The sequence below is a fragment of the Coffea arabica genome, chromosome 2c (assembly GCF_036785885.1).
Source record: "Coffea arabica cultivar ET-39 chromosome 2c, Coffea Arabica ET-39 HiFi, whole genome shotgun sequence".
NCBI lineage: Eukaryota > Viridiplantae > Streptophyta > Magnoliopsida > Gentianales > Rubiaceae > Coffea > Coffea arabica.
The window spans coordinates 84,535-112,310 of record NC_092312.1 but is presented as its reverse complement, the minus strand read 5'-3'; the positions used below and the strand labels follow the sequence as shown (position 1 = coordinate 112,310).

At 36.5% G+C, this 27,776-nt stretch overlaps 1 protein-coding gene across 5 annotated transcripts; it reads right to left on the bottom strand.

The window, feature by feature from the left end:
- Window positions 1-58: 58 nt before the first annotated feature.
- LOC113724750 (alanine--tRNA ligase-like) lies at window positions 59-27,057 on the bottom strand. 5 transcript variants are annotated; one of them, XR_011828000.1, is made up of 25 exons: window positions 26,444-27,054; window positions 26,071-26,309; window positions 25,710-25,850; window positions 24,817-24,963; window positions 24,518-24,670; window positions 22,950-23,079; window positions 22,573-22,669; window positions 22,268-22,388; window positions 21,323-21,382; window positions 14,642-14,692; window positions 14,422-14,517; window positions 14,195-14,296; window positions 13,357-13,479; window positions 11,949-12,092; window positions 11,775-11,846; window positions 11,573-11,648; window positions 11,332-11,474; window positions 11,116-11,224; window positions 10,858-11,045; window positions 2,055-2,144; window positions 1,755-1,937; window positions 1,499-1,675; window positions 1,211-1,363; window positions 822-1,030; window positions 59-570 (listed from the first exon to the last, which is right to left on the bottom strand). XR_011828000.1 is itself a non-coding variant. In XM_072073108.1 (23 exons), the coding sequence occupies exons 1-23, from the start codon at window positions 26,805-26,807 to the stop codon at window positions 1,292-1,294; spliced, it is 3,078 nt and encodes a 1,025-aa protein (XP_071929209.1). In that variant the 5' UTR covers window positions 26,808-27,054; the 3' UTR covers window positions 1,132-1,291. The 5 variants fall into 5 exon arrangements, 1 of the variants encoding a protein (XP_071929209.1); XR_011827993.1 differs by having other exon boundaries at window positions 59-500; XR_011827987.1 differs by having other exon boundaries at window positions 537-1,030.
- Between the last annotated feature and the right edge of the window lie 719 nt (window positions 27,058-27,776).

Genomic DNA, 27,776 nt, shown 5'->3' with positions numbered 1-27,776 from the left:
TTTTGAGGAACCACAAAAGGCATTCTTTAGCTAACAATTGGGGAAAATGCTAATTAGATAGTTTAAAAAGAGGGATAATTCCAATTCAATAAGGGAATTATTGGATAATTCTGCCGGGATAATTCTAAACCAACAAGGGAATGAGAGGGGCTGTAGCATCCAAAAAAAGGTTATTAACAAGCACTTCCATCCAATTTTAAAAAAAGAAAAGGGAAAAAAAACCAAAGGACGTGGGACCACAATTTTGCGGCAGGCTCCAATGTAGACATCCAAGCAAACAAAGAAAAGAAAGAAACAATCGGCTGGACGGACCAAATTCACGCGAGCGAATTCACACGAGGCAGACGACCACCAATCGGCCAATGGAAGCTCGCCACGTCAGCAATCAGAACTCGATTGAAAAGCTCCCCATTCCCGCATAGACTAGATATGTTGATGAATGAAAAAGACCAACAGCACTGAAGTACGATTCAGTCATCTATAAAGTTAGTTGAAATATACTGGAAGAAACCACAAAATAGAAGCATCAATTACAATTTGGAATCCATTGCAGCTCAACTTGAAAAGACCCTGCAGCGACAACTAAGAAAAAGCCTGAGTGGAAGAGAACAGATGCGACATTCTCAAAGTCAAATCAGAAGTTGAACAACATTGTTCAATCTACTTTATTAGCAGGAAGTACAACTAGCACACATCTTCAAGACTTCGGAGCAGAAGTACAAGTGTAATGCAATTTCATGGTGTCTTTGTATTAGCAGAATAAAGCGTGCAAGTGTCTATTAGCAGGGTTTCCTTCTCAATCAAATATCAGTAGCACTTACCTCACCAAAGAAATGGGCCAATACAACAATTTCATTTACTCATCATGGTTGACATTCATCTTAGTAGAGATATATCACGATCGCCAATATCGATATCTTTCTTCGGAATTCCCAAGTCACATAATACACAGGGAAATCCCGTACACAGGCTCGCACCATTGCTGCATCATTGTGGGATGCATGAAGAGCGATAGTCAGGTACATGTGGCCTAGACAAACATATTTACAGTAAAAATCAACAAAAAAAATAGACGAAGACTTCCACCTGTCATATTATGTTGCATTTGGTTGCAACAATATACATCTAGGCTGCTCTTCTTTGACTTTTAAAATTTCATTGAAATTAAGCCGACTAAATGTTGTGTGACAGAATATCTTTAGTGTCTTACCAACTTCAAAACAAAATCTCCCTTTCTAGGTCATGAACCAAGTTTCTGGTGGCGTATATACAGCACCAAGTGGTCTTTCTATTATTTAAGTTTCAGTGCAGCAAAAGAAGCCGCAATGTCCATCGCCTCCGTCACATGTGATACCTCAGATCCCTGAAAGGGTTAAGAAGCATAAATAGGTAAAATAGTCATCCCAGTTTTCCTCACACCCTATAAAGAGATGTTAAGAACATCTCCAAAACAGAATTTTTAGCAAAATTACTTCAACAAGCATGACAAATTTCAAACCTGGCCTTGAGCAAGACGACCCTTTCCTCCTCCTTTTCCATTCAAAGGCGCCAAAGCTGCAGTCAGCCACTCCTTAGCATCCAGCTGCTTGAACTGATCAATTTTCTCCGGAACCCCAGCACACGCCACAACCTTGTTTGCAGTTCCATCTTTGCTAATGACCATAATAGCCATGCCCTGTAAATCCACTAGGACAGTCAGTGGAGTTTACATTGGTAGATCAATATAATTTTACAAGGCAGCAACACATTTTAACCTTCCGTTCTGTCACTTTAAGAACTGCTTCACGGATTGCAGCAGTATCTGCACCAACATTGACATGAGTGATGCAGTATGCCTTTCCATGAGATGATGAAACTTCTGCCTCTTCTAATGCAACTTTAACAGCATTCTGTATATTCTCTTCGGCAATCTTCTTTTTGGCTTTAATGATTTGATTCTACCATAAAGCACATATTAGTTCTTAATCTTTTTCATCCTTTTCTACCTGAATTACCTTCTGTGTTACCTAATCACAGGCACAAATACAGACAGATGTAAAGAGTTGTACAAGTACCTGAAGTACAGAAATTTTGGCCTTGAGATCAGTCTTCTTAACTGTTGGAATAGCAGCACCTTCCACACGACCATTCAATTTAGTGACTCTCTGGAATCGATGAAAACATAGCTTAACGAGACATCAGGTAATAAGGGGGAAAAAAAAAAAATCCAAGATAAAGCATAAATTTAGCAGCAAATTTGCAATTGCTTCAGATAATTTCACATAAGAAATGCACTTCTAGAGATTGCAGCTGTCAAAGCAATTAGGCAAAAGAGACAGGAAAGCAAGTACAAATCATTAAACATCACCCTGCAAACTCAAACCTGATGCTCAACAAGTTGTTGCAAAATTTGGTCCAAGTCAGAGAGCATCTCAGGGTTCAAAAAAGCAGAAAATAACTATGAAGAAAAGAAAATGTGACAATTGATGAGACCTTGCTCATCAGAAATGCTTGAACTCAGTTTCAAATTTGTGATGAGCCAGGACACCAAATAGTAACACTTCACCCGCATAATCTGAAAATCCTTAAACAATAAACAAAGTTACAGAAATTGAAGAGAACAACAGAGTGGATTAAAAGATTTTTTCCTGATGTTTCTTACTGTTGAAGATATGTGATCTAATATTGTAGAAATATAAATATGTAATTTGATTTAATATTGTAGATATTAGGAAAGATTAGACTTGATTAGATTTAATTTGCTTGGATCATAGTTTCAAATATTAGAAGATTTGATTAGATTATAGATTGATTTAGATTAACATAATTTTAGGATCTAAATTAGGTTACACTTGTGCATATATTTGTATATTGTGTAGTCTTCAAGTATAATGAAAAAGAGTGTTTTTTTCTCCCTTTTTTAGTTTTCTTGATATCAGAGCTTTAGGCTTTGATTACCAGTTTGTTTTTTAACATGACCCTACTGAATCACTTTTAGACCCTTCTTATGTGAATTATAATGGCAGAAAAGATAGGTAATAGTAGAGAGATGAAAACAGTAATTTTTGATGTTATTCCTACAACATCAAAGATTACTGAACACAAATTGTGAAAATTTTTTTTTTTTGGATTGGAGTAAAACTATTCGGATATATCTGCGCAGTATCGATAAAGATTATCATCTCACTCATGACCCACCCGTTGATGGGGAAGAAAAGAAGACTTGGCTAAGAGAAGATGCAAAACTATTTTTGCAGATCCGAAACTCTATTGATAATGAGATAGTCAATCTGATCAATCATTATGAGTTTGTTAAAGATCTTATGGATTATTTGACTTTCTTGTATTCTGGTAAGGATAATTTAAATCATATATATGATGTTTGCAAGATATTTTACCGTCCGAAAAAACAGCAGAGATCCCTTACAAAATATTTCATAGATTTTAAACGAGTATATGAGGAATTGAATTCTCTCATTCTATACAAATGACTGTAATGAGTTTTCTTGTAGGATTACTAATTAAGTTTGATGCTATTCGAACACAAATTCTTCTAATGAGTCATTTCAGAATTCTATCTCCTTTTAAATCTCCAAAGGATAAAAATACCCAATCTTCAGACGAAGTCCCCTTGTCAGTCTCCTTCCAGCCAATCTTCTTCTATCGTACTCTTTGAGCTACAAGTAAGCCAATCATTTTTCAGAATCTGTGTATTGAATTTTTGTTTATTATGTTTATGTAATTGAGTGCTGAAGCCATATAACCCATATACGGGTACTGATTAAAAACTCTGAAGATTCGAGGTTTAAATTGGGTCTGTCATTTAAATTGTTTCTTTGTTCCTCGTTGTCACTTTCAGATGATTGAATGAAATTGAGGTGCTGAGTGGGGGTTTGTTTAAAAAAAATCCTAGCCTTATAAACCGTATACGGGTATTAGTTTATTGCTCACATCTTTACAAGCTTAATATTTTTTAACATGTTCATGATAGAGAACATACACAGAAACTAGTGTTTACACTCTAGATAAATTTTTTTGATGATTGAATGAAACCAACGTGCTGAATTGAGTTGGCTTTGAAAAAATTCTGGCCATATAACCCATATACTAGTATTTACCAGCTGTTTCTTTGTCTTGCAGTGCTGAAGTTGAGGATTTATGAACATTTGCCCAAAATTAAAGGTTTGGAAGTTGGTGCTGATGTGGTTGGAGTCCTAGAGGGCTCTGGGTTTGAGAACTTGCTGAAGCTTACCAGCTATAATGATAAACATTGTCACTACTTGATTCAGGCTTTTGCAACCAAGTACAGTAGTGACAATCAAACGTTTATTTTGGATCAAAATGGCAATCTCAAGCTCTATTTTGGTTTGAGGGATATTTTGCATATTACTGGTTTGTCGATTAGCGGCATGCCGCTGATAACACAAGAAGCACAAGGGGAAGACATTGCTAGGAAAATATTTCCAAATCTGGAAGTTTATCATAAGAATAGAGGCTTTTCTTTGAAGACTTTGAAGCACATTGCTATAAACAAGACTTCTGAGAATGAATTTGAACACCCTTTAGAAATTAGGGTGAGGGCAACAGTCTTGTATTTGTTAGGATGTTTAATTTTTCCGGATTCATCTGTCACCCATGTGAGAAGCATATATGGAGCTTTCTTGAGAGATATCAAGAAAATATCCCACTATGCATGGGGTGAAGCATGCTTGGTGGAGATCCACAATAGTTTGAAGATGTTTTCGTTGGCTAAAGATTCAATAGAAACCATTGGCCTTGGCGGATCAATGCTTGCATTAATGGTAGGTCATCTCAAATTTCATTCTTTTTTAGTTTCCCTATTGGTTTGGCTAAGGATTTTGGCTGATATTTAAAAGTAGTTATAGAAACTTACCTCAGTCAAGTCATCTAAACACCTGGTTATTTGCTTCAACCGTGCATTGTGATATATCAGCCAAAATCCTTAGCCAAACCAATAGGGAAACTAAAAAAGAATGAAATTTAAGATGACCTACCATTAATGCAAGTATTGATCCGTCAAGGCCAATGGTTTCTATTGAATCTTTAGCCAACGAAAACATCTTCAAACTATTGTGGATCTCCACCAAGCATGCTTCACCCCATGCATAGTGGGATATTTTCTTGATATCTCTCAAGAAAGCTCCATATATGCCTCTCACATGGGTGGCAGATGAATCCGGAAACATTAAACATCCTAACAAATACAAGACTGTTGCCCTCACCCTAATTTCTAAAGGGTGTTCAAATTCATTCTCAGAAGTCTTGTTTATAGCAATGTGCTTCAAAGTCTTCAAAGAAAAGCCTCTATTCTTATGATAAACTTCCAGATTTGAAAATATTTCCCTAGCAATGTCTTCCCCTTGTGCTTCTTGTATTATCAGCGGCATGCCGCTAATCGGCAAACCAGTAATATGCAAAATATCCCTCAAACCAAAATAGAGCTTGAGATTGCCATTTTGATCCAAAATAAACGTTTGATTGTCACTACTGTACTTGGTTGCAAAAGCCTGAATCAAGTAGTGACAATGTTTACCATTATAGCTGGTAAGCTTCAGCAAGTTCTCAAACCCAGAGCCCTCTAGAACTCCAACCACATCAGCACCAACTTCCAAACCTTTAATTTTGGGCAAATGTTCATAAATCCTCAACTTCAGCACTGCAAGACAAAGAAACAGCTGGTAAATACTAGTATATGGGTTATATGGCCAGAATTTTTTCAAAGCCAACTCAATTCAGCACGTTGGTTTCATTCAATCATCAAAAAAATTTATCTAGAGTGTAAACACTAGTTTCTGTGTATGTTCTCTATCATGAACATGTTAAAAAATATTAAGCTTGTAAAGATGTGAGCAATAAACCAATACCCGTATACGGTTTATAAGGCTAGGATTTTTTTTAAACAAACCCCCACTCAGCACCTCAATTTCATTCAATCATCTGAAAGTGACAACGAGGAACAAAGAAACAATTTAAATGACAGACCCAATTTAAACCTCGAATCTTCAGAGTTTTTAATCAGTACCCGTATATGGGTTATATGGCTTCAGCACTCAATTACATAAACATAATAAACAAAAATTCAATACACAGATTCTGAAAAATGATTGGCTTACTTGTAACTCAAAGAGTACGATAGAAGAACCTAATTTCTCTTTTAATCTACTCTCAGTCAGTAAAATTACAAAAACTCTCTAGTACTTTGTCTCATTCTTTCCTGAATAGTATGTTTTTCAGGATCTTATGACCAGAAAGATTATTGGTAAAGGACGTGAGTCTGGCGGCCTATATACACTTGAAACCCCTTTAATGAAAGTGCCGAAATCTGTTGCATGTTCATCCACTTTGAATCTGCTTGAAATTCACTATCGTTTGGGTCATCCATCCCCACCCATCTTGAAGCTGTTTCCAAATTTTTAAAATTTATCCCATTTAGATTGTGAGTCATGCATATTTGGCTTACTCGTCTATAGTCAATAAACAGGCTGCATCCCCCTTTAAATTACTGCACTGATATATGGAACCCTTGTCCAATAGTATTTAAGTCTAATTTTAAGTATTTTGTCATCTGTTGATAACTACTCTCGTGTTACTTGATTATATTTAATAAGAAGTCATTCAGATTTATTTAGTATCTTTTGTTCCTTTTTCGCTGAAATAAAAACACAATTCAATGTGTCTGTCCGCATTTTGCGAAGTGATAATGCAAAAGAGTACTTTTTTAAACCCTTTAATTCATATATGTCAGAAAATAGAATCCTTCACCAATTTTTATGTCCTAACACAAAATGATGTTGCTGAAAGAAAAAATAGGCACTTATTAGAAGTTGCTAAAGCCCTCCAATTTCACATGAAGGTTCCTATGCAATTTTGGGCAGATGCTGTTTCAACAGCATGTTTCTTGATTAATCGAATGTCATCTTCTGTACTTGCTGGTGAGATTCCTTATTCAATTTTGTTTCCAATCCAAACTTTATTCCCCATTGAGCCATGTATATTTGGGTGTACTTGTTTTGTTCGTAATACTCGTCCCCAAGTGTCTAAATTAGATCCCAAATCTCTCAAGTGTGTATTTTTGGGTTATTCACATCTTCAAAAAGGGTATAGATGTTATTCTTCAATTTTAGATCGTTATTTAGTCTCTGCTGATGTTACATTTTTTGAGACATATCCATTTTTTCTTGAATCTAATGTCTACAGTAGTAAGGGGGAGAAAGATGATACTCTAGTCTATACTGTTACAACAACAGTTCTTACAAGACCACCAATCACTCAAGTGTATTCTCGTCATCCTAAACACTGATTCACATCCTCCGTCACCTTCTCCGTATATAAATCCGAGTCTTGATCCACCGCTTTCTCAATCTCCAGATTTTAGTCTTGATTTGCCTATTGCTTTAAGAAAAGATAAAAGATAATGCATTTACCCAATTTCATCATTTGTTTCATATGACCATTTGTCTCCCTCCTTGTGTTATTTTACAACTTCTTTAGATTCAATATTTCTTACTCAACACCTATCTGAGGCTTTGGAATATCCTGATTGACGGGCTGCTATGGAGGAAGAAATGATGGCTCTAGACAATAATGGTGCCTGGGATTTGATTCATCTACCAACAGATAAGAAACCTATTAGTTATAAATGGGTGTTTGCTATTAAAATCAATCCTGATGGTTCTGTTGCTCGCCTCAAAACTCGTCTTATTACAAAAGGGTATGCTCAGACATATGGAGTAAATTATTCAAGACAGGTTTTCTCCAGTAGCAAAACTCACCTCAATTCAATTATTTATTTCCCTTACTGCTACTAATAATTGACCTTTGTACCAGTTAGATGTTAAGAATGCATTCCTTCATGGACATTTGCAAGAGGAGGTTTATATTGAGCAACCACCTAGGTATGTTGCTCAGGAGGAGTTGGGTAAGGTTTGAAAACTACGAAAGTCATTATATGGCTTAAAACAAAATCCTCGTGCTTGGTTTGGACAATTCAGTGAGGTGGTTCAAGAGTTTGGCATGAAGAAGTGTAATTTTGATCATTTTATTTTTTATCAACAATATGAAACTGGTCTTATCCTATTTGTTGTTTATGCTAATGATATTGTCATTACTGGTAGTAACACTGCAGGTATTGCAGTTTTTAAAAAAATTTTTCAATTGCGCTTCCAAACAAAGGATTTGGATATGTTGAAATACTTTTTAGGCATTCAGGTTACAAAGTGTAAACAAGGTATCTTCTTATGCCAAAGGAAGTATGTCCTTAATCTTTTGAAAGTAACAGGAAAGCTAGGTGCTAAGCTACGTAGTGCACCAATGATCCCCAACATGTAACTTATAGCAAATGATGGGGAGTAATTCTCAGATCCTAAAATGTATCAGAAATTAGTGGGAAAGTTAAATTATCTTACTGTGACTCGCCTGAACATTACATATCCAGTTAGTATTATGAGTCAATTTATGTCCTCATCAAGAACCACCCATTGGACAGTTTTAGAGCAAATCCTATGTTACCTTAAAGGAGCTCCAGGACGTGGTACACTATATGGTAATCATGGTCATTCTCATGTTGAATGCTTCTTAGATGTAGATTGGGTAGGTTATAAATTTGATAGATCTATAACTAGATATTGTGTCTTTATTGGAGGTAATTTGATATCATGAAAAAATAAGAAACAAAATATACTATCTCGCTTTAGTGCAGAGTCTGAATACTGGTCCATGGCATAGTCCACTTGTGAGCTTATATGGATACATCAATTATTGTGTGAGGTGGGAATCACTAATTCACTTTCAATGAAGTTATGGTGTAACAATCAAATCGCCCTTCATATAGCATCAAATCCAGTTTTTTATAAGAGAACAAAGCATATCGAAGTTGATTGCCACTTTGTTCGTGAAAAAATTCAGCAAAACCTGATCTGAACCAATCAAGTGAGACCAAGAGAGCTGTTAGCTGATATTTTCACTAAACCTCTAAGTGATCCGAGATTTGATTATATTTGCGGCAAGATGGGCATGGTTAACATCTATGCTCCATCTTGAGTAGGAGTATTGAAGATATGTGATCTAATATTGTAGAATCATAGATATATGATTTGATTTGATATTGTAGATATTAGGAAATATTAGATTTGATTTGCTTTGATTATAGTATCAAATATTAGAAGATTTGATTATATTATGATTGATTTAGATTAGCATGATTTTAGGATCTAAATTAGGTTATACTTGTGTATATATTTGTACATTGTGTAGTCTAAAAGTATAATGAAGAAGAGTGTTTTTCTCTCCCTTTTTTAGTTTTCACTTACAAAGAAACATGGTACATGGAGAATATAGTTTAATGTGCATTTCAGCACACATCCAGGACAGTAAAGACTTCTGAGAGTCCAAACTTCCATATGCATTTGACATTCCAATGACCAGCAATTACAATCATTTCCTTGAGAAAGCGAAGATGATTCTTGCAGGGAAATCAGTAGCAGAGAACAGGCATAAGATTGTCTAGGCACTAAACAACCAGAGGGAAAAAATTACAGGATAAACCATCACCAATATTTCGAGCAGACTAGTTTCAGAAAATCTGGAATGAAAGGATATTTCGAGAACCAAAACTAAGTAAACCCTAGAATTTCAAATAGACATGAATAACCGTTTATAGCTGCAAACACACACCACTAGGCCAAAATTTCCAACCTTCTCTTCAACCCTTCCATTCTATTGACTTCACTTTATCCAATCAAATTCAATGCTGCACCAGTTATTTCCATGGAAACTAAACTACAAAGAACTAGATCCTCCTCTTCTGTCAAGCTCATACAATTAATTTGCAATTTCGTGGATCTGTGCATAAGAAAAACTTTTTAAAGGAAACTCTAGATTCATCCAATTTACCAATCTCTGAGAAGCCAGAAATTTGCAAAGAAAGCTCCAACTCCTTTGTCTTGGAAGCTAGAGTTTATCGTTTGGAAACCTATTCTTAGCAAAAACATGTGTTCTCGCATACACGAAGCATTAGGCTTAAAGACAACAATAACATAAAGAAAACTAAGAAGACCGCCAACTGCACTGACTTTTTTGAAAAGGCCTTTATTGCCACAGCCTGGCCTGGTCAAAAACCTAGCCAGACATCTTTTTGTACCCAAACAAAACAGAAATGAAAGACATAAAGCTGCCAACAGAAGAGTAAAGAATAGACTACTTAATTATGTACTAGTTTTTTTTTTCTATAGCTTTAGGGTAGTGCACTTACATCTGCTGTCAGATTCTAATTCTTTTCATTTTCATCAAGAATTCTAACGGGAACAGCAAAAAGACCATGCAAGTATTTCCAGATAGCACAAACAAATCTCTCAAACTAAGGGAGTCACATCTTGATGTCCAGACTCTAAAAGAGGACTAATGTCCTCTTATCATGACTAAGCCAAAGGCAGACATTTAATTGGAGTCAGTATGAGGTGTTTAAAATTGCACACTCACATTGGATTCAAATAAGGATAGTCAGTTATACCCTAAAAAGTTGGGGGGGGGGGAATAAAGCAACGCTTTATCTGTGCTCATGTGAGAAAAGAAAAAGACTAATATGCCATTATAGCAACAATAGAAAAGTTGGCAAAAATCTTACTTGGGCCAAGTAGGACGGCTATAAATGCTACACATACAAAATGGTTACATTTTAATACGAAATCATCATTACTGATGAATCAATTTCATGTTTAACCAAAAACACAATATCAACAAGCCAGGTTAAAAGAGTAGAACAATAATGTTTTGCAGCTAATAAACAAAAAAGAAATTTTTTCAAGTGAATGGTTTACCAAGTGAGGCCTTTTCAAAAGAATTAAGTGAATAAGAACCTACCTGTTCCAGTAAGCTTCCTTCCGTCTTAAAAGTTTCATTCACTTCCTGCTCAATTAATGAAGCCAATTCAATAGCGTTCAAAGCATTAACCGTTGTGACAGCAGTAATTCTACGAATTCCCTTGGCAATTCCTTCTTCAGACAAAAGAGCAAAAGCTTTGGCGTCTCGCGTATTTGAAATATGGGTCCCTGAGCAAGTCATTGAAATTCAGCTCGCAAGAAGTATCAATGCAAAACCATATAACAAGAAAACACGCACCGCCACAGAGCTCTGCAGATATTGATAACCAATTTTCACTCTCTGGATCAGCCAGCAGATCTTCCACGCTTCGACCAATTGCAACTATTCGAACTGGGTCAGGATAAACCTATAGAAACAATCAGAAGGCTACCAAAAATGAGATTTCCACTAGAGCCACTTATTAAATAATACTTAAATGTGCTACAACATTGCAAAGAAGACAATGAATCTTACTTCTCCAAAAACAGCTCGTAAACCATTGACACGCTTTGCATCGGCTAAGTTTGCCTCCTTTGAGAATACGTCCATTTCTGCTTTTATTTGATCATTCACAATTGTTTCAATTTTTCTGAGTTCCTCAGGCTTCACAGGCTTACCTAATTTCAGAACTTATAGCATAAGAATGTGCAACGTGTATTTAGAATCTAAAGAACCGATATATGCATCTGTACTCTTTGATTAAGGGCTAACTAACCATGGGAAAAGTCAAATCTCAGTTTTTCAGGAAGAACAATAGAACCTTTCTGGTCAACATGATTTCCAAGTACTTCCTGCACTCATGTCACAGCAATTTCAAGTGTTCAACTTGAATGATCCAAACAGAATGGCAAATTTAGAAGAGGAACAACAATTTTAGAACCTCAGAAGATAATAACCATTCCAAATAAGAAAATTACCCTCAAAGCAAAATTTAGTATGTGTGTACAGGTGTGGTTGGGAGCAATATTGGCACGCCTGTCATAGTCAACCTGCTCAATTCACCAGAAAGATAACTATAGATAGGAGAAACAGAGCAAAAACATGCATAAAGATTTCTATATCATAAAGATGCAACAAGAAAGGAAACTCACCTTACAAATCACTCTATCATCAATGCTGAATTTATCAGTCTTTCCACAGAAAGAACCAATATGAACAACAAACCCTCCAAAGATTTGAACATCACTAACTTGGAACAATCCCGAAGGGCCTTCAAGAAATCCAGTATCATATATCTATAGCAAAAAGAACAGACTTAGACATAACAATGTCTCTCTAGTATAATAAGTGATGCTATTGCTACAGAACAGAAAATATGCTTTAAACTTAATCCTATCTCAGATAGAAATAAAACTTAAAGAAGAAATAGAACTGCAAAAGATTCACTAATACTTCAACATTCAAAGAAGCTGCCTCAGATACTCAAAAATTCCAGATGAATGCAGAAAAGCTTTTCAAACCTTGAAAGAGATCAATTTTAAATTTCCAAAACAGCAATCCTCCATGAATGATGACCATTATAGTCTCGTCTGGAGGTAAATCTAGGCAAAAGAAGTTATAAGCAATGGGACTATCATCTAAGGACCTTGCACAATTTCAAACTCCTAAATCCTAACATCAGACTGCATACTATACATTTCATTATATTCAGCTTTTGCAGACAACAGGGGTTATCATTTGTCATATCGTGGCAGTGATGGAAGCAAGTTATTTCAGTAAAGGTACAACTGAAATGAAGCAGGTAGTATCTATGCACGTAGAAGCCAATAAGATCTGTTAAATTCACCAGCCAGATAGGTTTTTCCTTGCTGTGATGCTTGTACAAGAGAAGCCAAAAACCCCATACAGAAAAAAAATGAAGACAACATGTGCCATTTCCTTTGCTGAACAAAAGATTCTCACCAACATATCTTTTAGTGAAAAGACCAGGAGCCAAGCAAACCAGTCAACCAAAGAATACGCTAATTACCCAACTTTACTCCAGAAATCTCCTTCGACCACAGCTGTAGTTGTGATCGCTTTCATCTCTTGCTAAAACTACTGTAATACCTTCAGGATACAAGATTAAGCAAAACCAACTCAATCCATCAAAGTACGCATCCAGTCAGCACATAGCAAAAAAAAGTTTGACACCAAAGACGGTCCATTACCAAGAACTTTAACCTTAGACCAAATATTCCTCTTAAGTACCATAGCTCTAAAAGCAACCAAAAGAGTAAATCCCATATCTAAGGGATCTCTACCAAAAACATCTGAGAGTCCAGATCAACCTATTTTGTAACATCTGCGACTCTACAGCAGAGTTAATCAGCAATGGGACAGCCCTAAACCATAAAAACAAACAGTTCAGTAGAATATGATTCTCTTTAATAGTTTGCCAACTAACCAAGCTACTAAAACATTGCACCAACATATTGACTAGCTGTAGATTGAACACCAATGAAGTAAACCATTTACAAATCATAAGTAGCTAAATATAACAGACAGGACAGACTTTACCTGACCACCTTGCTCTGCATAAAAGCTTGTGGATTCGAGAATGATACCAACTTTAAAATCACCAGAAGCACTTTGAAAAAACTCATTCCCTCCATAAATAGCTTTTATCTCACTTTCATGATCCTGAAAGTAAATATGGGGTTGACAAACCATGACATGGATATGAAATGATACTTAGTAGGAAAAGAGTTATTTTATCTTCATTGATATCTACTATTCTTTAATTTTGGAATTTTCTTCAGTATACTACAGTAAGGGGAACATAAAATTGAACTGAGTACCAATTGAAGAATAATTATGACAAAAGTAAACATTTTATTGGATACTGGATGTGGGATATGTAGAATTTAAACAATTAAAACATATTTTACCTGGCAAAACTCAATCAAGAATGTGCTTCTCTAGAGTTCAGAAAGATCCAATGTCTATCTTTAATGGTCAGGCAAACAAGCAGACCAGAGGGGCCATATTCTGGCACTTTCAATTCTTTTCTAAAGGAATTTGCTTATCCCTAATTAATATATGTTAGCAAATAAAGGAATGTTCAACTTTGAGAACTGCCAGGATTTCCTGGCCTTCCCAGAAATGATAAATAACTTCAAAACGTAAACCCAATTGCTTAGAAGATAACTATGCCAGAGACTTTGGAGTTTCACAACAAAACAACTCCATACATAAACAGATACTGGATGTGGGATATGTAGGATTTAAACAATTAAACCCTTCCCATTCCTGCAAGCCAAAAAGAGAGAGAGAATTTTGAAAAGAAAAATGAAGAATTTAATAACCTAATATGCAGTTGAATTGATTAGTCAATAATGAGGACCAATAAACAAACCTGAAACCATGCATACTTGAATGTGTCATTTGTTGCATCAACCCCTTTCTTGCGCAAAGATGTGGTAGCATCAGCATCCATTACAATACCAATACCAGCTTGCTGCCAGAATTAGATCAGAATCAAAACAGATAAGTAAGAAATTGTCAGAGAAAAACCCTTCTCAACTTTGGGTCAGACAAATATATTGATGTCAGCTTTTCTGATCTTTCCCTTATTCTGACCACCTTATTCTGAGCATTTCTTGATCTTTCCCTTGCCTCATTCATGGCAATATTGAAACCATCGACATCAACCACCAAGCCTCTTTCTTCAGCCATCAACTGGTAAAACGCAAGGAAAAGAATTCACATTATGGTTTTGTACACCAATACACAAGACCACACACACACCGGCGTGCTGCACGCACAGAGAGAGAGAGAGAGAGAGAGCATAGGTTTCCATCACCTGAGTAAGATCTAAAGGAAACCCATAGGTGTCCCATAACACAAATGCGTCCTGCAACCAACAAAGCAAGAGAGTAAAAGGTCAGCATACGAGCTTGACAACATCTAGGCATGTCAAACTACCTGGAACTAACGGGTAGGAAACATATTTTGAATCAAATCAGGTAAATCCTGCCAAAAGCTTCATCATAAAAGCAGCACTGCGTATAAAATGAAAATTGCAAGATTAAAATCAAAACACTGAATTTCATAATTTATCAAATTTAAAATAGAAATATTATAGAGAGGAATATGTATGAATTGCACTAGTGACCATAGCATTTCAGGAAAGTTATCGAAGACTAGAATTCATAAAAATTATCTTGATTTCATAAAATTTTCCCAACTGAAGACTCCCAATGCTAATGCTACCGCATGTTGCAAATAACACCACCTGAATTTCTTTTGAAGTAAATGATGAAAGAGCAAAGCAAACAAAGAGTACAAGAGTCAAAACAGCATAGCCAAAAAGTTTCTCACACAATAGGATAGAAATTCTTTCATCCTATGATTCCTTTATCAACCTTCAAAATTTCGAATTTTTAAAATTTTATCTGTAACTAGGGATGATATGATATTATAAATTTAAGATAGAGTCTAAATCTGGGACAGGAGACGGAGGATGGAAGAGCTTGGGAGAAGCAAGATTAGAAAGTAGAAATTCTAGGGATTCCATCTAGTTTCTCTACAACTGACCACCTGTAATGAGCGTACATTCATTTCTAGGGAAAAAATTAAACAAAATACAAATTTCATAACTTAAAAAAAAAGCAAGACATACAAAAGCAATATAAGAGAAGAAATTAAGTACTACTCTAGGAGGCTTTGAATGCTCACAGACAAAGGAAATATCCTAGCAAGCAAACCCAACAACTACAGAAGTTAAAAGCAAATAGTGTCAGAAGTTGAATTTGACTATCTTAACTTATATATGACTTTAAGAACAAACTTTTGACTCCAACAAACTCTAGCTTTCAAAAGAAGAAAACACTACTATTAAGCTCTAAAATGACCTATGATACAATAAACTGAAACACTGAATATCAATGGTATCAATGGCAGAGATTGTGGCAGAGGTTATGGGAAAGATTGTGGCAGATATTATGGGAAAGATTATGGCAGATTATAACAGACATTATGGCTAAAATCTGTATATATTTCTTACCTAGAATAGAAAATCAGTTACAATAGCTGTAATTAGGTCAATCAATCAAGTATATATAGGGGTTTACCAAAATTAGATTGTACAGGAATTCTTATTTAATAGAAAGGACCAGGAAGAGGAAAGGGGCAGATTCCAGTCAATTTACTCAAATTTTGTCATGGTATCAGAGCCTACCTTTTGAATCTATAAGATATTTTGAGTATTTTTTTTCTATAGCTTTTTGGGTTGATTTCTAATCAACATTCTGGTTTTGATATTTCTGTGATTTCGGATTTGCATTTGAGTTTTGTTAAGAATGGCTGCTGAGAATTCTTTTGGAAGACAATCTGCAGAGACTTTGGGTATCAGACTTACAGGGAAGAATTATGCAACATGGGAATTTCAGTTCAGAATGTTTCTGAAAGGGAAGGAGCTTTGGGGTCACATTGATGGGTCTTCTACTGCTTCTGGAACTGAGAAAGAAATAAGTCAATGGGAATCAAATGATTCACGAATTATTTCATGGATTTTAGCATCCATTGAACCTCATATGGTGAACAGCTTACGTTCATTTAATACTGCAAAGGAGATATGGAATTTTCTGAAACGCATATATCATCAACACAACACTGCAAGACGATTTCAACTTGAACTTGATATCAGTAAGTTTAGTCAAGGTAATCTCTCTATTGAGCAATATTATTCTGCATTTCTAAATCTGTGGGGTGAATATTCTGATATCATCTACTTTGAGATACCTAAGGAGGCCTTAGCAAGCTTTCAAAAAGTTCATCAAGTTAGCATGTGTGATCAGTTTTTGATGAAACTGAGGCCAGAATTTGAGACTGCTCGGGGTGGATTGCTGAATCGAAATCCAGTTCCTTCTTTGGATGTGTGTGTTGGTGAATTGTTACGGGAAGAACAAAGATTGGCTACACAGTCAATTCTAAGTGCAGCTGGTGGGACATCAGAGGTTGTCAATGTTGCTTATGCTGCACAAGGAAGGAATAGAGGAAAGGGACAAATGCAGTGCTACAGCTGCAAGGAGTTTGGCCATATTGCTCGCAATTGTGGTAAGAAATTCTGCAGTTACTGTAAGCAAAGTGGACATATTCTCAAGGAATGTCCTACACGTCCGGAAAACAGGCGAGCCCAAGCTTTTCAAGCTACTGTTCCAGATGCTCCTGTTATTGGTCCTACGTCTACAACCAGCCAGACTGTTATGACCCCAGAAATGGTCCAGCAGATGATTCTTACTGAATTTTCTGCTCTTGGACTTCAAGGTCAAGGTAAGCCAGCTTCATCTACTTGGTTTATCGACTCAGGAGCGACCAATCATATGACTGGTTCATCTGATTTTTTACAAAATTTGCGGCCATATACTGGTTGCCAAAATATTCAGATTGCTAATGGTAGTAATCTTCCAATTACAGCTATTGGTGATATTGGACATTCTTTTCGCCATGTATTTGTTGCTCCTAAGTTGTCTACTAATTTAATCTCTGTTGGACAGCTAGTGGAGAATCATTGTGATGTACATTTCTCTCGTGGTGGTTGTCTTGTACAGGACCAGATGTCGGGGAAGGTAATCGCGAAGGGGCCTAGAGTGGGAAGATTATTTCCATTGCAATTTACTGTTCCTAGAACTTTATCTTTAGCCTCTATGATTGTTGACAATAAGGCTGAAATTTGGCATAGACGATTGGGTCATCCAAATAATGTCATTTTATCTGATTTAATAAAGCGTGGTTTTCTTGGTGCTAAAGATCAAGGTTTTACTCATGCATCATCTCTTGATTGTTCTGTGTGTAAATTGGAGAAGAGTAAGATGTTACCTTTTCCTACTTCTGTTGGTTGTGCTAGTGCATGCTTTGAGATAATACATAGTGATGTTTGGGGTATTACTCCTATCATTTCACATGCGCAGTATAAATACTTTGTGACATTCATTGATGACTATAGTCGGTTCACATGGATATATTTCCTGCGCACTAAAGCTGAGGTGTTTACTGTTTTTCAAACCTTTGTGGCTTACATAGAGACACAGTTTTCCACTTGTATTAAGATCTTACGGTCTGATAATGGTGGGGAATATGTGTCACATGACTTCCAAGCCTACTTGCAACGCAAAGGGATTGTATCTCAGAGATCATGTCCTTATACCCCTCAACAAAATGGGGTGGCTGAACGCAAAAACCGCCATTTGTTGGATATGGTTCGAACATTACTCTTGCAATCTTCTGTACCCCCTAGATTTTGGATTGAAGCTTTGTCAACTGCTGTGTATTTGATTAATCGATTGCCTTCTCAACAATTGGGTTTTGATTCTCCTTATTATCGTCTTTTTGGTGTACATCCTAATTATCACATGCTACACACATTTGGTTGTGTTTGTTTTGTTCACCTACCACCTCATGAGCGCCACAAGCTTGCAGCTCAGTCAGTTCGGTGTGCCTTTATGGGATATAGCACCACTCAAAAAGGATTCTTATGTTATGATGCTGTTGCTAATCGTTTGCGTGTCTCTCGACATGTCATTTTCTTTGAGCATGAGTACTATTTTCAGCAGCACACTTTTCCTTCCAACAATGTTGTTCTTCCTAGCTTTGATGATATCTCTTCACCAATTCAACGATTTAGACCTGGCATTGTCTATCAACGTCGACGACCTCCATCAGTAGAAATCCTTCCCGATCCTGCTTCACTGCCTACCACTTCTGATGATTCTGTGACTCTGCGACGATCTTCCCGTATCAGCAAACCTCCTGATAGGTATGGTTTCTCTGCCGCTTTAGTTGACACTGCAGTACCTTCCTCTTATTCTCAAGCGACTAAACATGCATGTTGGGTAAAAGCTATGGACGAAGAACTTCAAGCTCTTTTGGAGAATCATACTTGGGACATCGTACCTTGTCCTACTGGTGTAAAACCCATTGGCTGTAAATGGGTCTATTCCATTAAACTACGGTCCGATGAAACGCTTGATAGACATAAAGCGAGATTGGTGGCCCTTGGTAATCGACAGGAATATGAAATCAATTATGAGGAGACATTTGCTTCTGTAGCAAAGATGACTACGGTACAACTTGTTCTTGCCATTGCTGCTTCTAAGGGATGGTCACTGCGACAGATGGACGTTAAGAATGCCTTTTTACATGGAGATCTGAAAGAAGACATTTATATGACTCCACCACCAGGGTTATTCTCCACACCTTCAGGTGATGTTTGTAAGTTGAAACGATCACTCTATGGTTTGAAACAAGCTCCACGTGCTTGGTTTGATAAATTTCGTTCCACACTTCTTGGTTTCTCCTTTGTCCAAAGCCAGTATGATTCCTCTTTGTTTCTTTGCAAGACATCTAAAGGCATTGTCATACTTCTTGTATATGTTGATGATATTGTTATTACCGGGACTGATTATGCATTGATTTCTCAACTTCAAGACCATCTTCAACGTTGTTTCCATATGAAAGACCTGGGTTCTTTACAGTATTTTTTAGGTCTTGAGGTATATTCTAGTTCCACCGGTATTTTCTTAACCCAGCACAAATACATTCGGGAGTTAATTGCTTTGGCTGGTCTTCAAGATGGTCGATCCGTTGATACCCCTTTGGAAGTGAATGTTAAGTATCGTCATGATGAAGGTGATCTTATCTCTGATCCGTCTTTATATCGACAGCTGGTGGGTAGTCTAAACTACCTGACTATTACTCGCCCTGATATCTCTTTTGCTGTTCAACAAGTTAGTCAGTTTATGCAAGCACCTCGGCACCTTCATTTGGCAGCTGTTCGCCGCATTGTTCGCTATTTGAAAGGCACTTCTTCTCGTGGTCTTTTCTTTCCAGCAAACTCTCCTATTCGCCTGATTGCATATAGTGATGCTGATTGGGCTGGTTGTTCTGATACTAGACGTTCAGTTACTGGTTGGTGCATGTTCCTTGGTACTTCTCTCGTTTCCTGGAAAAGCAAGAAGCAAGACAGGGTGTCTAAGTCTTCTACGGAGTCTGAGTATCGTGCTATGTCTTCTGCATGCTCTGAAATTGTTTGGCTCCGTGGATTGTTAGGTGAGCTCGGGTTTCCTCAAAAAGGGTCTACACCGCTCCATGCCGACAACACTAGTGCAATTCAAATTGCGGCTAATCTAGTATTTCACGAGCGTACCAAACACATTGAAGTGGATTGTCACTCTATTCGTGAATCATATGATGCTCAGGTCATCTCTCTTCCGCATATCCCCACTGATCTCCAGATTGCGGATGTGTTTACTAAAGCTCTCTCCAAAAATCGTCATCACTTTCTTGTTGACAAATTGATGCTTGTTGATCAGCCAGCATCAATTTGAGGGGGGATATCAATGGTATCAGTGGCAGAGATTGTGGCAGAGGTTATGGGAAAGATTGTGGCAGATATTATGGGAAAGATTATGGCAGAGATTGTGGCAGAGGTTATGGGAAAGATTGTGGCAGATATTATGGGAAAGATTATGGCAGATTATAACAGACATTATGGCTAAAATCTGTATATATTTCTTACCTAGAATAGAAAATCAGTTACAATAGCTGTATATTAGGTCAATCAATCAAGTATATATAGGGGTTTACCAAAATTAGATTGTACAGGAATTCTTATTTAATAGAAAGGACCAGGAAGAGGAAAGGGGCAGATTCCAGTCAATTTACTCAAATTTTGTCACTGAAGCATCAAGATTGTCCACATGTTCATAATTTTGTAAAATTTCCCAAATGCTCTTATTCTTTTCTTTGCTTTGAGCACCATAAGTACATCTTAGTAAGTTCTTTCTGAAGGAGGTTGTTCTGAAAATGCCGGTACAACCAAAGTCATATGGCATTTATAGCAACAAATTAGTCCATTGCAAATCAATGAATAAGGAGGTTGATGGAAAAGCAACTGAAACACCTATATCAGCAAATATAAGTAGAGAACCGACAAATATCATTTGAAGATAAATTTCCACATTTGTACCAAAAAGTCCAAAAAATGGTCTGTTTATCCCATTCCAAAAGGATTATAGACCTTTCCAAATCAATCTCATCCACCTAAAAGTAATTTACTTATTTTTCTTTTCCAAATTCAATCTTAACACTTCACAATTAAGTTATCTCTATTTCAACAATTATTTTAAGAACAGCTAATATCAGTTAATTATCGGAAAATTTTGTGCCCCCTCGAAAGGATTATGTTAAGGTACAACTTAAAACAAAAGCAAACTATCAAATACCGGAAAATTTCCCAACCTAGTACCCAAAGAATCATCAATCACACTTTTATCAAGCGTAGGCTGCCAACAGCCACATGGTAAAATATGCTTGTGATGTATCATTTGCTACAAATACTGACACACCAAAATTCACATAATGGAAGATGGCAATCAATAGGCTCCAGACATGAAGTACAAGCACAGTATGAATATTCATGAGAAACAAGAAGGACAAAGGAAAATGGAAAAAGGAAACAGGAAACAGGAAAAGTAATAGTTACCTGTCCACTCAACGTGTTTCCTTGAACATCTTGAGCAGCCTTTTTAAACTTCTCAATTCCCTGAAGACAGAGTATATAAGATACTCGATACTCATCCAAATGGTCCAGAGATGAATCAGGGATATTTGAACTGCAATTACTCAAAAGGCAAATATCTCCCTCCACACATGAGATATTGATAAACAAAACAAACAAAAGAGCAACCACAAGGAAAAACATCAACAATCAACCTTTCCATAAAAAATAAATAGCTCTAATGGTATTCCCCAGACAATGATGATTACTGATAAAGGAACATAATCAGACAAACATAGCACAGCCTTATAAATATACCGCCAAAAAAAATGACAATTAGTGATGCTGATGCAATTACAGATGAAATTACTAGGACACTTAGAGCAGACAAATCTGAAAAAACAAAAATGAAAATCATATCAAATTATGGTCTGAGAGGTTATGCGCTCTATTATCACCACAATGCAGGAAGAAAGTAAGAAAAAATATTCAACAAGGATCCAAGTCATAAGCAGGAGATTGCAATTATCTTCATTCCCCTCATTATCCGCTCCAAAATACTCAAAAACTATGACTAAATTCTTTAGCTTCCAATGGCAACATTATTACAAATTGTTAATCCATGAGACCCTGAGTAACTTACTTCCAGGCACAAAACAAAGTCAAACAAAATGTAAAAAGTTGAGAATTACATGTCCTTGAATGCCCAGAATAGTTGTATCGTGTGAAAGTGTGATAGAATAGTTGTATCGAGTGAAAGTGTGATTTGCAACACATGGCAGCAACTTTTGTGTATGTCAACACAGCAATGATATCATTTTAACAATGCTAAAAGCTTGATGTACTGTAACCCAAGCAATCTCAACGAATAATGATAGTACTCAAGCTTACCGAAAGTACTAAATGCATATGAACAGTATTAAAACTCACATGAAGAAGGGTCCTGCCAAAACTGGCTTCTTCAACAGCAATTGTATTGATTATGTGCGCTTCGTGTTGCCGCAGCTCAGGAAAAACATCACCCATCACTTCTACAACGACCTTTACCAAACTGTTTTCAGCACAAACATAAATGAACGTACAAGTTACACAATATAATTGATAGCCTTACAACCCACCCAACTTGGCAAACAGGAAAAATAAAGATTGTGGAGAATTAGAATAAAATAAAAGCACCAGATTTAAAGTACTGGATTTAAACATGACGGAAATGTATATAAGTGTAGCATTCGTACCAACTGAAAAAGCCTTGTTTTGCTTTGAGGACTTCAGTACCATAACGAACTGCTCGTCGAAGAATGCGTCTCAGTACATACTCGCGACCCTCATTACCTACATAGCTAGAAAGACTAAGTAACTTGAACTTGAATACCAACAATGCTACCAAAATGGAAACGACACAGCCATCAAAAAAACTAAGCAATCCCTGGTTAATATTTACTGGCCAACAGCTCAGCATCAAAGCCATAAGCCATATTACACTTAGCTGGTTATTACACATAACTAAGTCTGCAATCTCAAAAAGAAAAAGAATAAATTTCACAGACTACAAAGAGTCACACTCGGCAAGCAGCCAGTCTGAGGGACCAAGTCAAAGTTTCCTGCACTCCACCTGGACAAGCACCATCAGCAATTGCAAATGACAGAGTTCTAATATGGTCAGCAACAACCCTGTATGCCATGTCCATGTTGTCAGCATCATCAGCTCCAATTTTTCCAGAGTATGCTCGAGCACAAGTTGCCTACCAGCATAGAAAAACATAACATATTTACTTCCAGAAAATTATCAACAACAAAATACTGGATGTTTAATTTTACATATACCAAAGAAAATTGATTTTATTTCTTCTTAATATTAATCAGGGACCAAAAAGAAAGAGGCGAGCTGTAAAGTGTGGAGAGACACGCCATCTCACATGAGAAATGAGAATTTCTAACTCCGATGCTATGCTGGTTAAGAGAAAAGAAATCAAGAGTAAAGATCAGACATTTTGCTTGGAAGATGAAAACAAAAAGACCCCTATTTCCGTTAGGATAATGAAATTTCTTATATACTGTGTATGTTAAGCCTTTAATCTGATGAGACAAATGATCTGATAAGGCTTTAAAAGTAAGAAGGTCTCAACAAACATCAGGTTCCCATCTCTACCCATAAGTTGCAACACAACAGAAGGATTTATTCTTTGTAGTAGTCTAGGTTTCTTCTTTTACATTCTTTCTAAAATTCAAGAAAGGAGGCAATTACTACCTCTATTTTAATCTTTTCTTGTCTCCAAAGTCCTAAATTCCCAAACACCACATAAATGAGGAAATTCAATGCTATAATCAAACTACAATATGACCATATCTTTCCATATTAGTCAAAAGAAAATTCATCTTTAATTCCAGCATAATGAAAGCAGTAAGAATGCTAAAGTAGGACATGAATCTGGGCAAGAGAATTATATATAACATTTGCAGATGAAGAAAAGGAAAAAAAGAAAAAGAAAACAACTTTGGTGCATATATTACCATAAGAAAAAGCATCAGAATGACCAAGGTTTACGTAATCATATACCAAAAAAAATTAGCAAGATTGAGAAAGAGCATCTTTCAAATAACAATCATTGAAGCGATAGACCAAATGTGGCAAGAACATAATTGGGGAGGTAGGGGAGAAGAGGTATGGGTAGTCAAAGAGAAAAGTGAAATGATAAACAAATATGCTAATAGTAGCTTCTGTGATTGTAACGCAGTTGCTCAAAATTTCGGAGAACAGCACCATAGCTTTAGGATTTGAGAAAATTTACATATGTGGCAGGTGGTTTTCTGAACAGAGTTAGCAGAAGTTATTCAAATTTCGAATCACACGCTAATCTAATTACTTCAATTATTCCTCCATACCCTTCTAAATAATACAATACCTACGATTCTTCTTGTGTGATTTTGTTCCTTTTCAACTCAACCATTTGAAAGTATACAAAATGCTAATCATAATGTATCATCAGAAATCAATAACTTACAGAATACTGGAAAAGAATATGAAAAGAGACAAGTGACACCATACTGGCCTTAACATAAAGATTACAAAGCTAAACACACAAAAAGGAGACACCATTGCATTGCACTAGCCAGCCAGGAATATAATTGTGCACAATCTTCAATACTTTGATAGACAACGTCACATGGCTGCGATTGTACCTGTTGAATTGCATCAAATATTGGTAAGAACACATCAGTATCATAATTGCTCATCTTGTTCTGGAGAATGGATGTTAAACGTTCAAAACCCATTCCGGTATCAACATGTTTTGCAGGTAAAGGTTTCAAAGAGCCATCACTTTCCCGGTTGAACTGCAGAATACATATCAATAAGTTAAACTTACTTAGAAGACAAGTTCACTTGAAATAACATTCTTTTGACTTGAAAGCAATTCAGTCTGTGCACTTGAGGCAAAATCAGATAAAATACGTAATGTAACAGCATCGCTGGATGCTACCTGAATAAAGACAAGGTTCCATATCTCAATAACAGTAGGATCATCATGGTTGACAAGTGATGCAGCATCACGATTTCCAATCCTATCAAAGTGTATCTCCGTGCAAGGCCCACACGGCCCTGTGTCACCCATCTCCCAAAAGTTGTCCTAATCAAGGTAGCATGACAATTTAACAAGGAAGTATAATCGAAGCTACCACAGAAAATTCATATGAGGATGAGAATCTCCTATCATGTCTAGTATGGAAAGAAACAAAGCTCATAAAAAGGCAAGCACAACGAAAGGCACCAGCATACGAGGTCCGGCAAGGGCTAAAGACTGCAGCTAATTTCCACAAACCCAAAGTTCCCTTGTACTTTTTTTTTCCTTTTTATATAAACAATAGAAATAAAACTATTTTGAACAAACAATGAACTAAGCAATAAATCAAAATCTCATCATCTATCCAAAAATAAAAGGATTTAATCGATTTAGTGTGTGCTACTATTTTGAGTAAACAAGAATGTCCAGTGGTATCATTTTCTCTTCAGTCACTGCCCTATCTTGCTGCAGGAAGATTTTCTTGATGTTATGATCGATAGAGAAGAAACTGGACGACTTGATTTCCTTCTTTATTTTATTGGCCTGACTTTGAAAAATAATTGTTGACATTTAAATGTTAAATCTAATTGATCCTAGGTTCTCTGTAATCATCTTGCTCCTAGACTTCATATATTCTATGAATCAATCTCCACCATCTTAGTAATGATTTTAATATCCAATTTCCAAGCCAACTACCCTGAAATTCACCCAATCTCAAAAGTTGACAACCCATGTTTCTGCACCTTAAGTTTCATTTTGAGACCGGAAAAACAGAAGTTGCTCCAACCGAATAACTTAAAGAGGGGGCTTACTTTAGAACCAAAAGGTAAAACTTGTTCATTTGGAAGAAACTTGAGCCAGATATCTCTTGCTTCAAAATCAGCAGGAAGACCAGACTTGTCATCACCACCAAAATAAGTTGCATATATTCGGTCTGCAGGTAGCCCATATACCTGTACCAACAAAATTAGTGGCCCGCTAGTTCAGACAAAAGAAACCATCAAAATTTGAGGAAACATCACTTAACAATATGCCAGTAGAAATAATTAGCTAGAGACGCAAAGTAAAAGTGAGAGGGGTGCCAATTAGGTGTCTTTATATCAAATTCATGACAGTGGATGGTAAAAAGCAATTCCTCAAACAAGGTTGCTAATTCGAAATTGCAAGACTTGCCTTGATGAGAAGCTCCCATGCCCATTCAATTGCTTCTCCTTTGAAATAGTCCCCGAATGACCAATTGCCAAGCATTTCAAAGAAAGTATGGTGGTAGGTATCCTTGCCAACATCGTCGAGATCATTGTGTTTGCCACCCGCACGAATGCACTTTTGGGTGTTGCAAGCGCGGGAGAGTTTGCTCAGGGGAGTGTTGGGATCTACCGTGCCTAGGAAGATAGGCTTAAATTGATTCATACCTGTAAAGCAAATTTTTATTTTATTTTTACCAAGGCAGCGGAAATTTGTAAATGAAATCGCAAGAGAGAACACTATAAAATGAACTGATAGAGCAAACAAACAATTAAAAGTGAAAGCAAGAAACACAACAAACCTGCATTCGCAAACAGGAGGGTTGGGTCGTTGAGCGGAACGACAGGACTGGATTTCCAGTTGAAATGGCCCTTGCCCTCGAAGAAGTTGACGAAAGTCTCTCTGACTCTGCTGGCGGGCCAATCCATGGTCGATAAGGACGAGTCACCACCGCTAACAACAACCCGACAAGGGCAAGGGAAAGGGAAACGTGATCGGAAAAATGAATAAGAAAAAGAATTTGTGAGAATGAGATGCTGGTGGAGAGGAGAAGAAGCAGCGAATCCTGTTCTGATGCTTATTCCTCTGACGCCGCGGAAAGCAAATGCAACGGCACTCGCTACGGCTATGATGATATTATTATTTTTATCCCCATAAACCCTCATCCATCCCCTGATGACCTACCACCCTCCCCGCTTCTCCTTTACAAGAATGAGCTCAGGGGAAACAAAATCACTACTAAATACAAAGATAAATAAAAGTTCTATGCTGAAAGAGAATTCAGAATCGCTTTTGTTTTAAATATATTAATTTTTTCTTTTAAAAAGGATAATTCAGCTTGCTCTTCCCGATTGTTCATCTAGCCCACGAAAAGAGAGGCGGGAAAAACAAAAAAGCCAAAGAAATAGAGGAGAAAAGATTATAAATATTTTGAGAAAATGATATTTTTTTAGTTGAGAAAATGACATTAAGTCAGCATAAACACGTCATTGGCTGTGTTTTTAGAGGTATTTTTGAAAAATATTACTCTAACTGTTTTTTGAAACTCCAACGTCGTTTGGATTACCTATTTATTAAAAAATTATCTGTTTTTTAAAGACAATTACGTTTGGATTAGCTGTTATTGAAAAATAATTTTTTTTTTTACTGCCTTACACTTTTTTCCTTACTCTTGTATTACTTTTGAATTAGCTTATAAAAACTCACACAATGTTTAACAAACACCTCTACGAAATTTTTAGAATTTTGTGAAAAAAATTATACACTCAAATAAATTGAATAAAACCTTTTTGGATTAATAAAATGCGATGCAGAGAGTTTGGTAGAGATACGCGATCACTTAGCATGTCCGTAGTAGATAAACTAGTGGAATAGGTTCACAAATTTCCCTAATTATAGCTCGATTCCAAAGCACAGCTATGACTAAAATCTAATGATAATGGTGATAATACATGTGATCGGCTATTACTCTTCAATTTTTATTCCAATTGGCAATTCCTTATGCCGATATATCAACTGGTTGTTGTCCCATGCAAATTATCAACCCAAGCTCCAGCCGCTTCTTGTTCATTAAAATATGCATAATTTAGAACGTGCTCTCGCATGAAGTTGTGCAAGGCACAACAAGTGAGGAC

Bases quoted from the DNA above. Each gene is read 5' to 3' on its own strand.
- LOC113724750 (XM_072073108.1), bottom strand. From the start codon at position 26,807: ATGAGGGTTTATGGGGATAAAAATAATAATATCATCATAGCCGTAGCG. The intron at 11,649-11,774 runs GTAATTTTCTTA...ACATGAGTGCAG, and splicing joins TACTAAATTTTGCTTTGAGG to GAAGTACTTGGAAATCATGT. The intron at 1,938-2,054 runs GTACTTGTACAA...GCTTTATGGTAG, and splicing joins CCAAAATTTCTGTACTTCAG to AATCAAATCATTAAAGCCAA.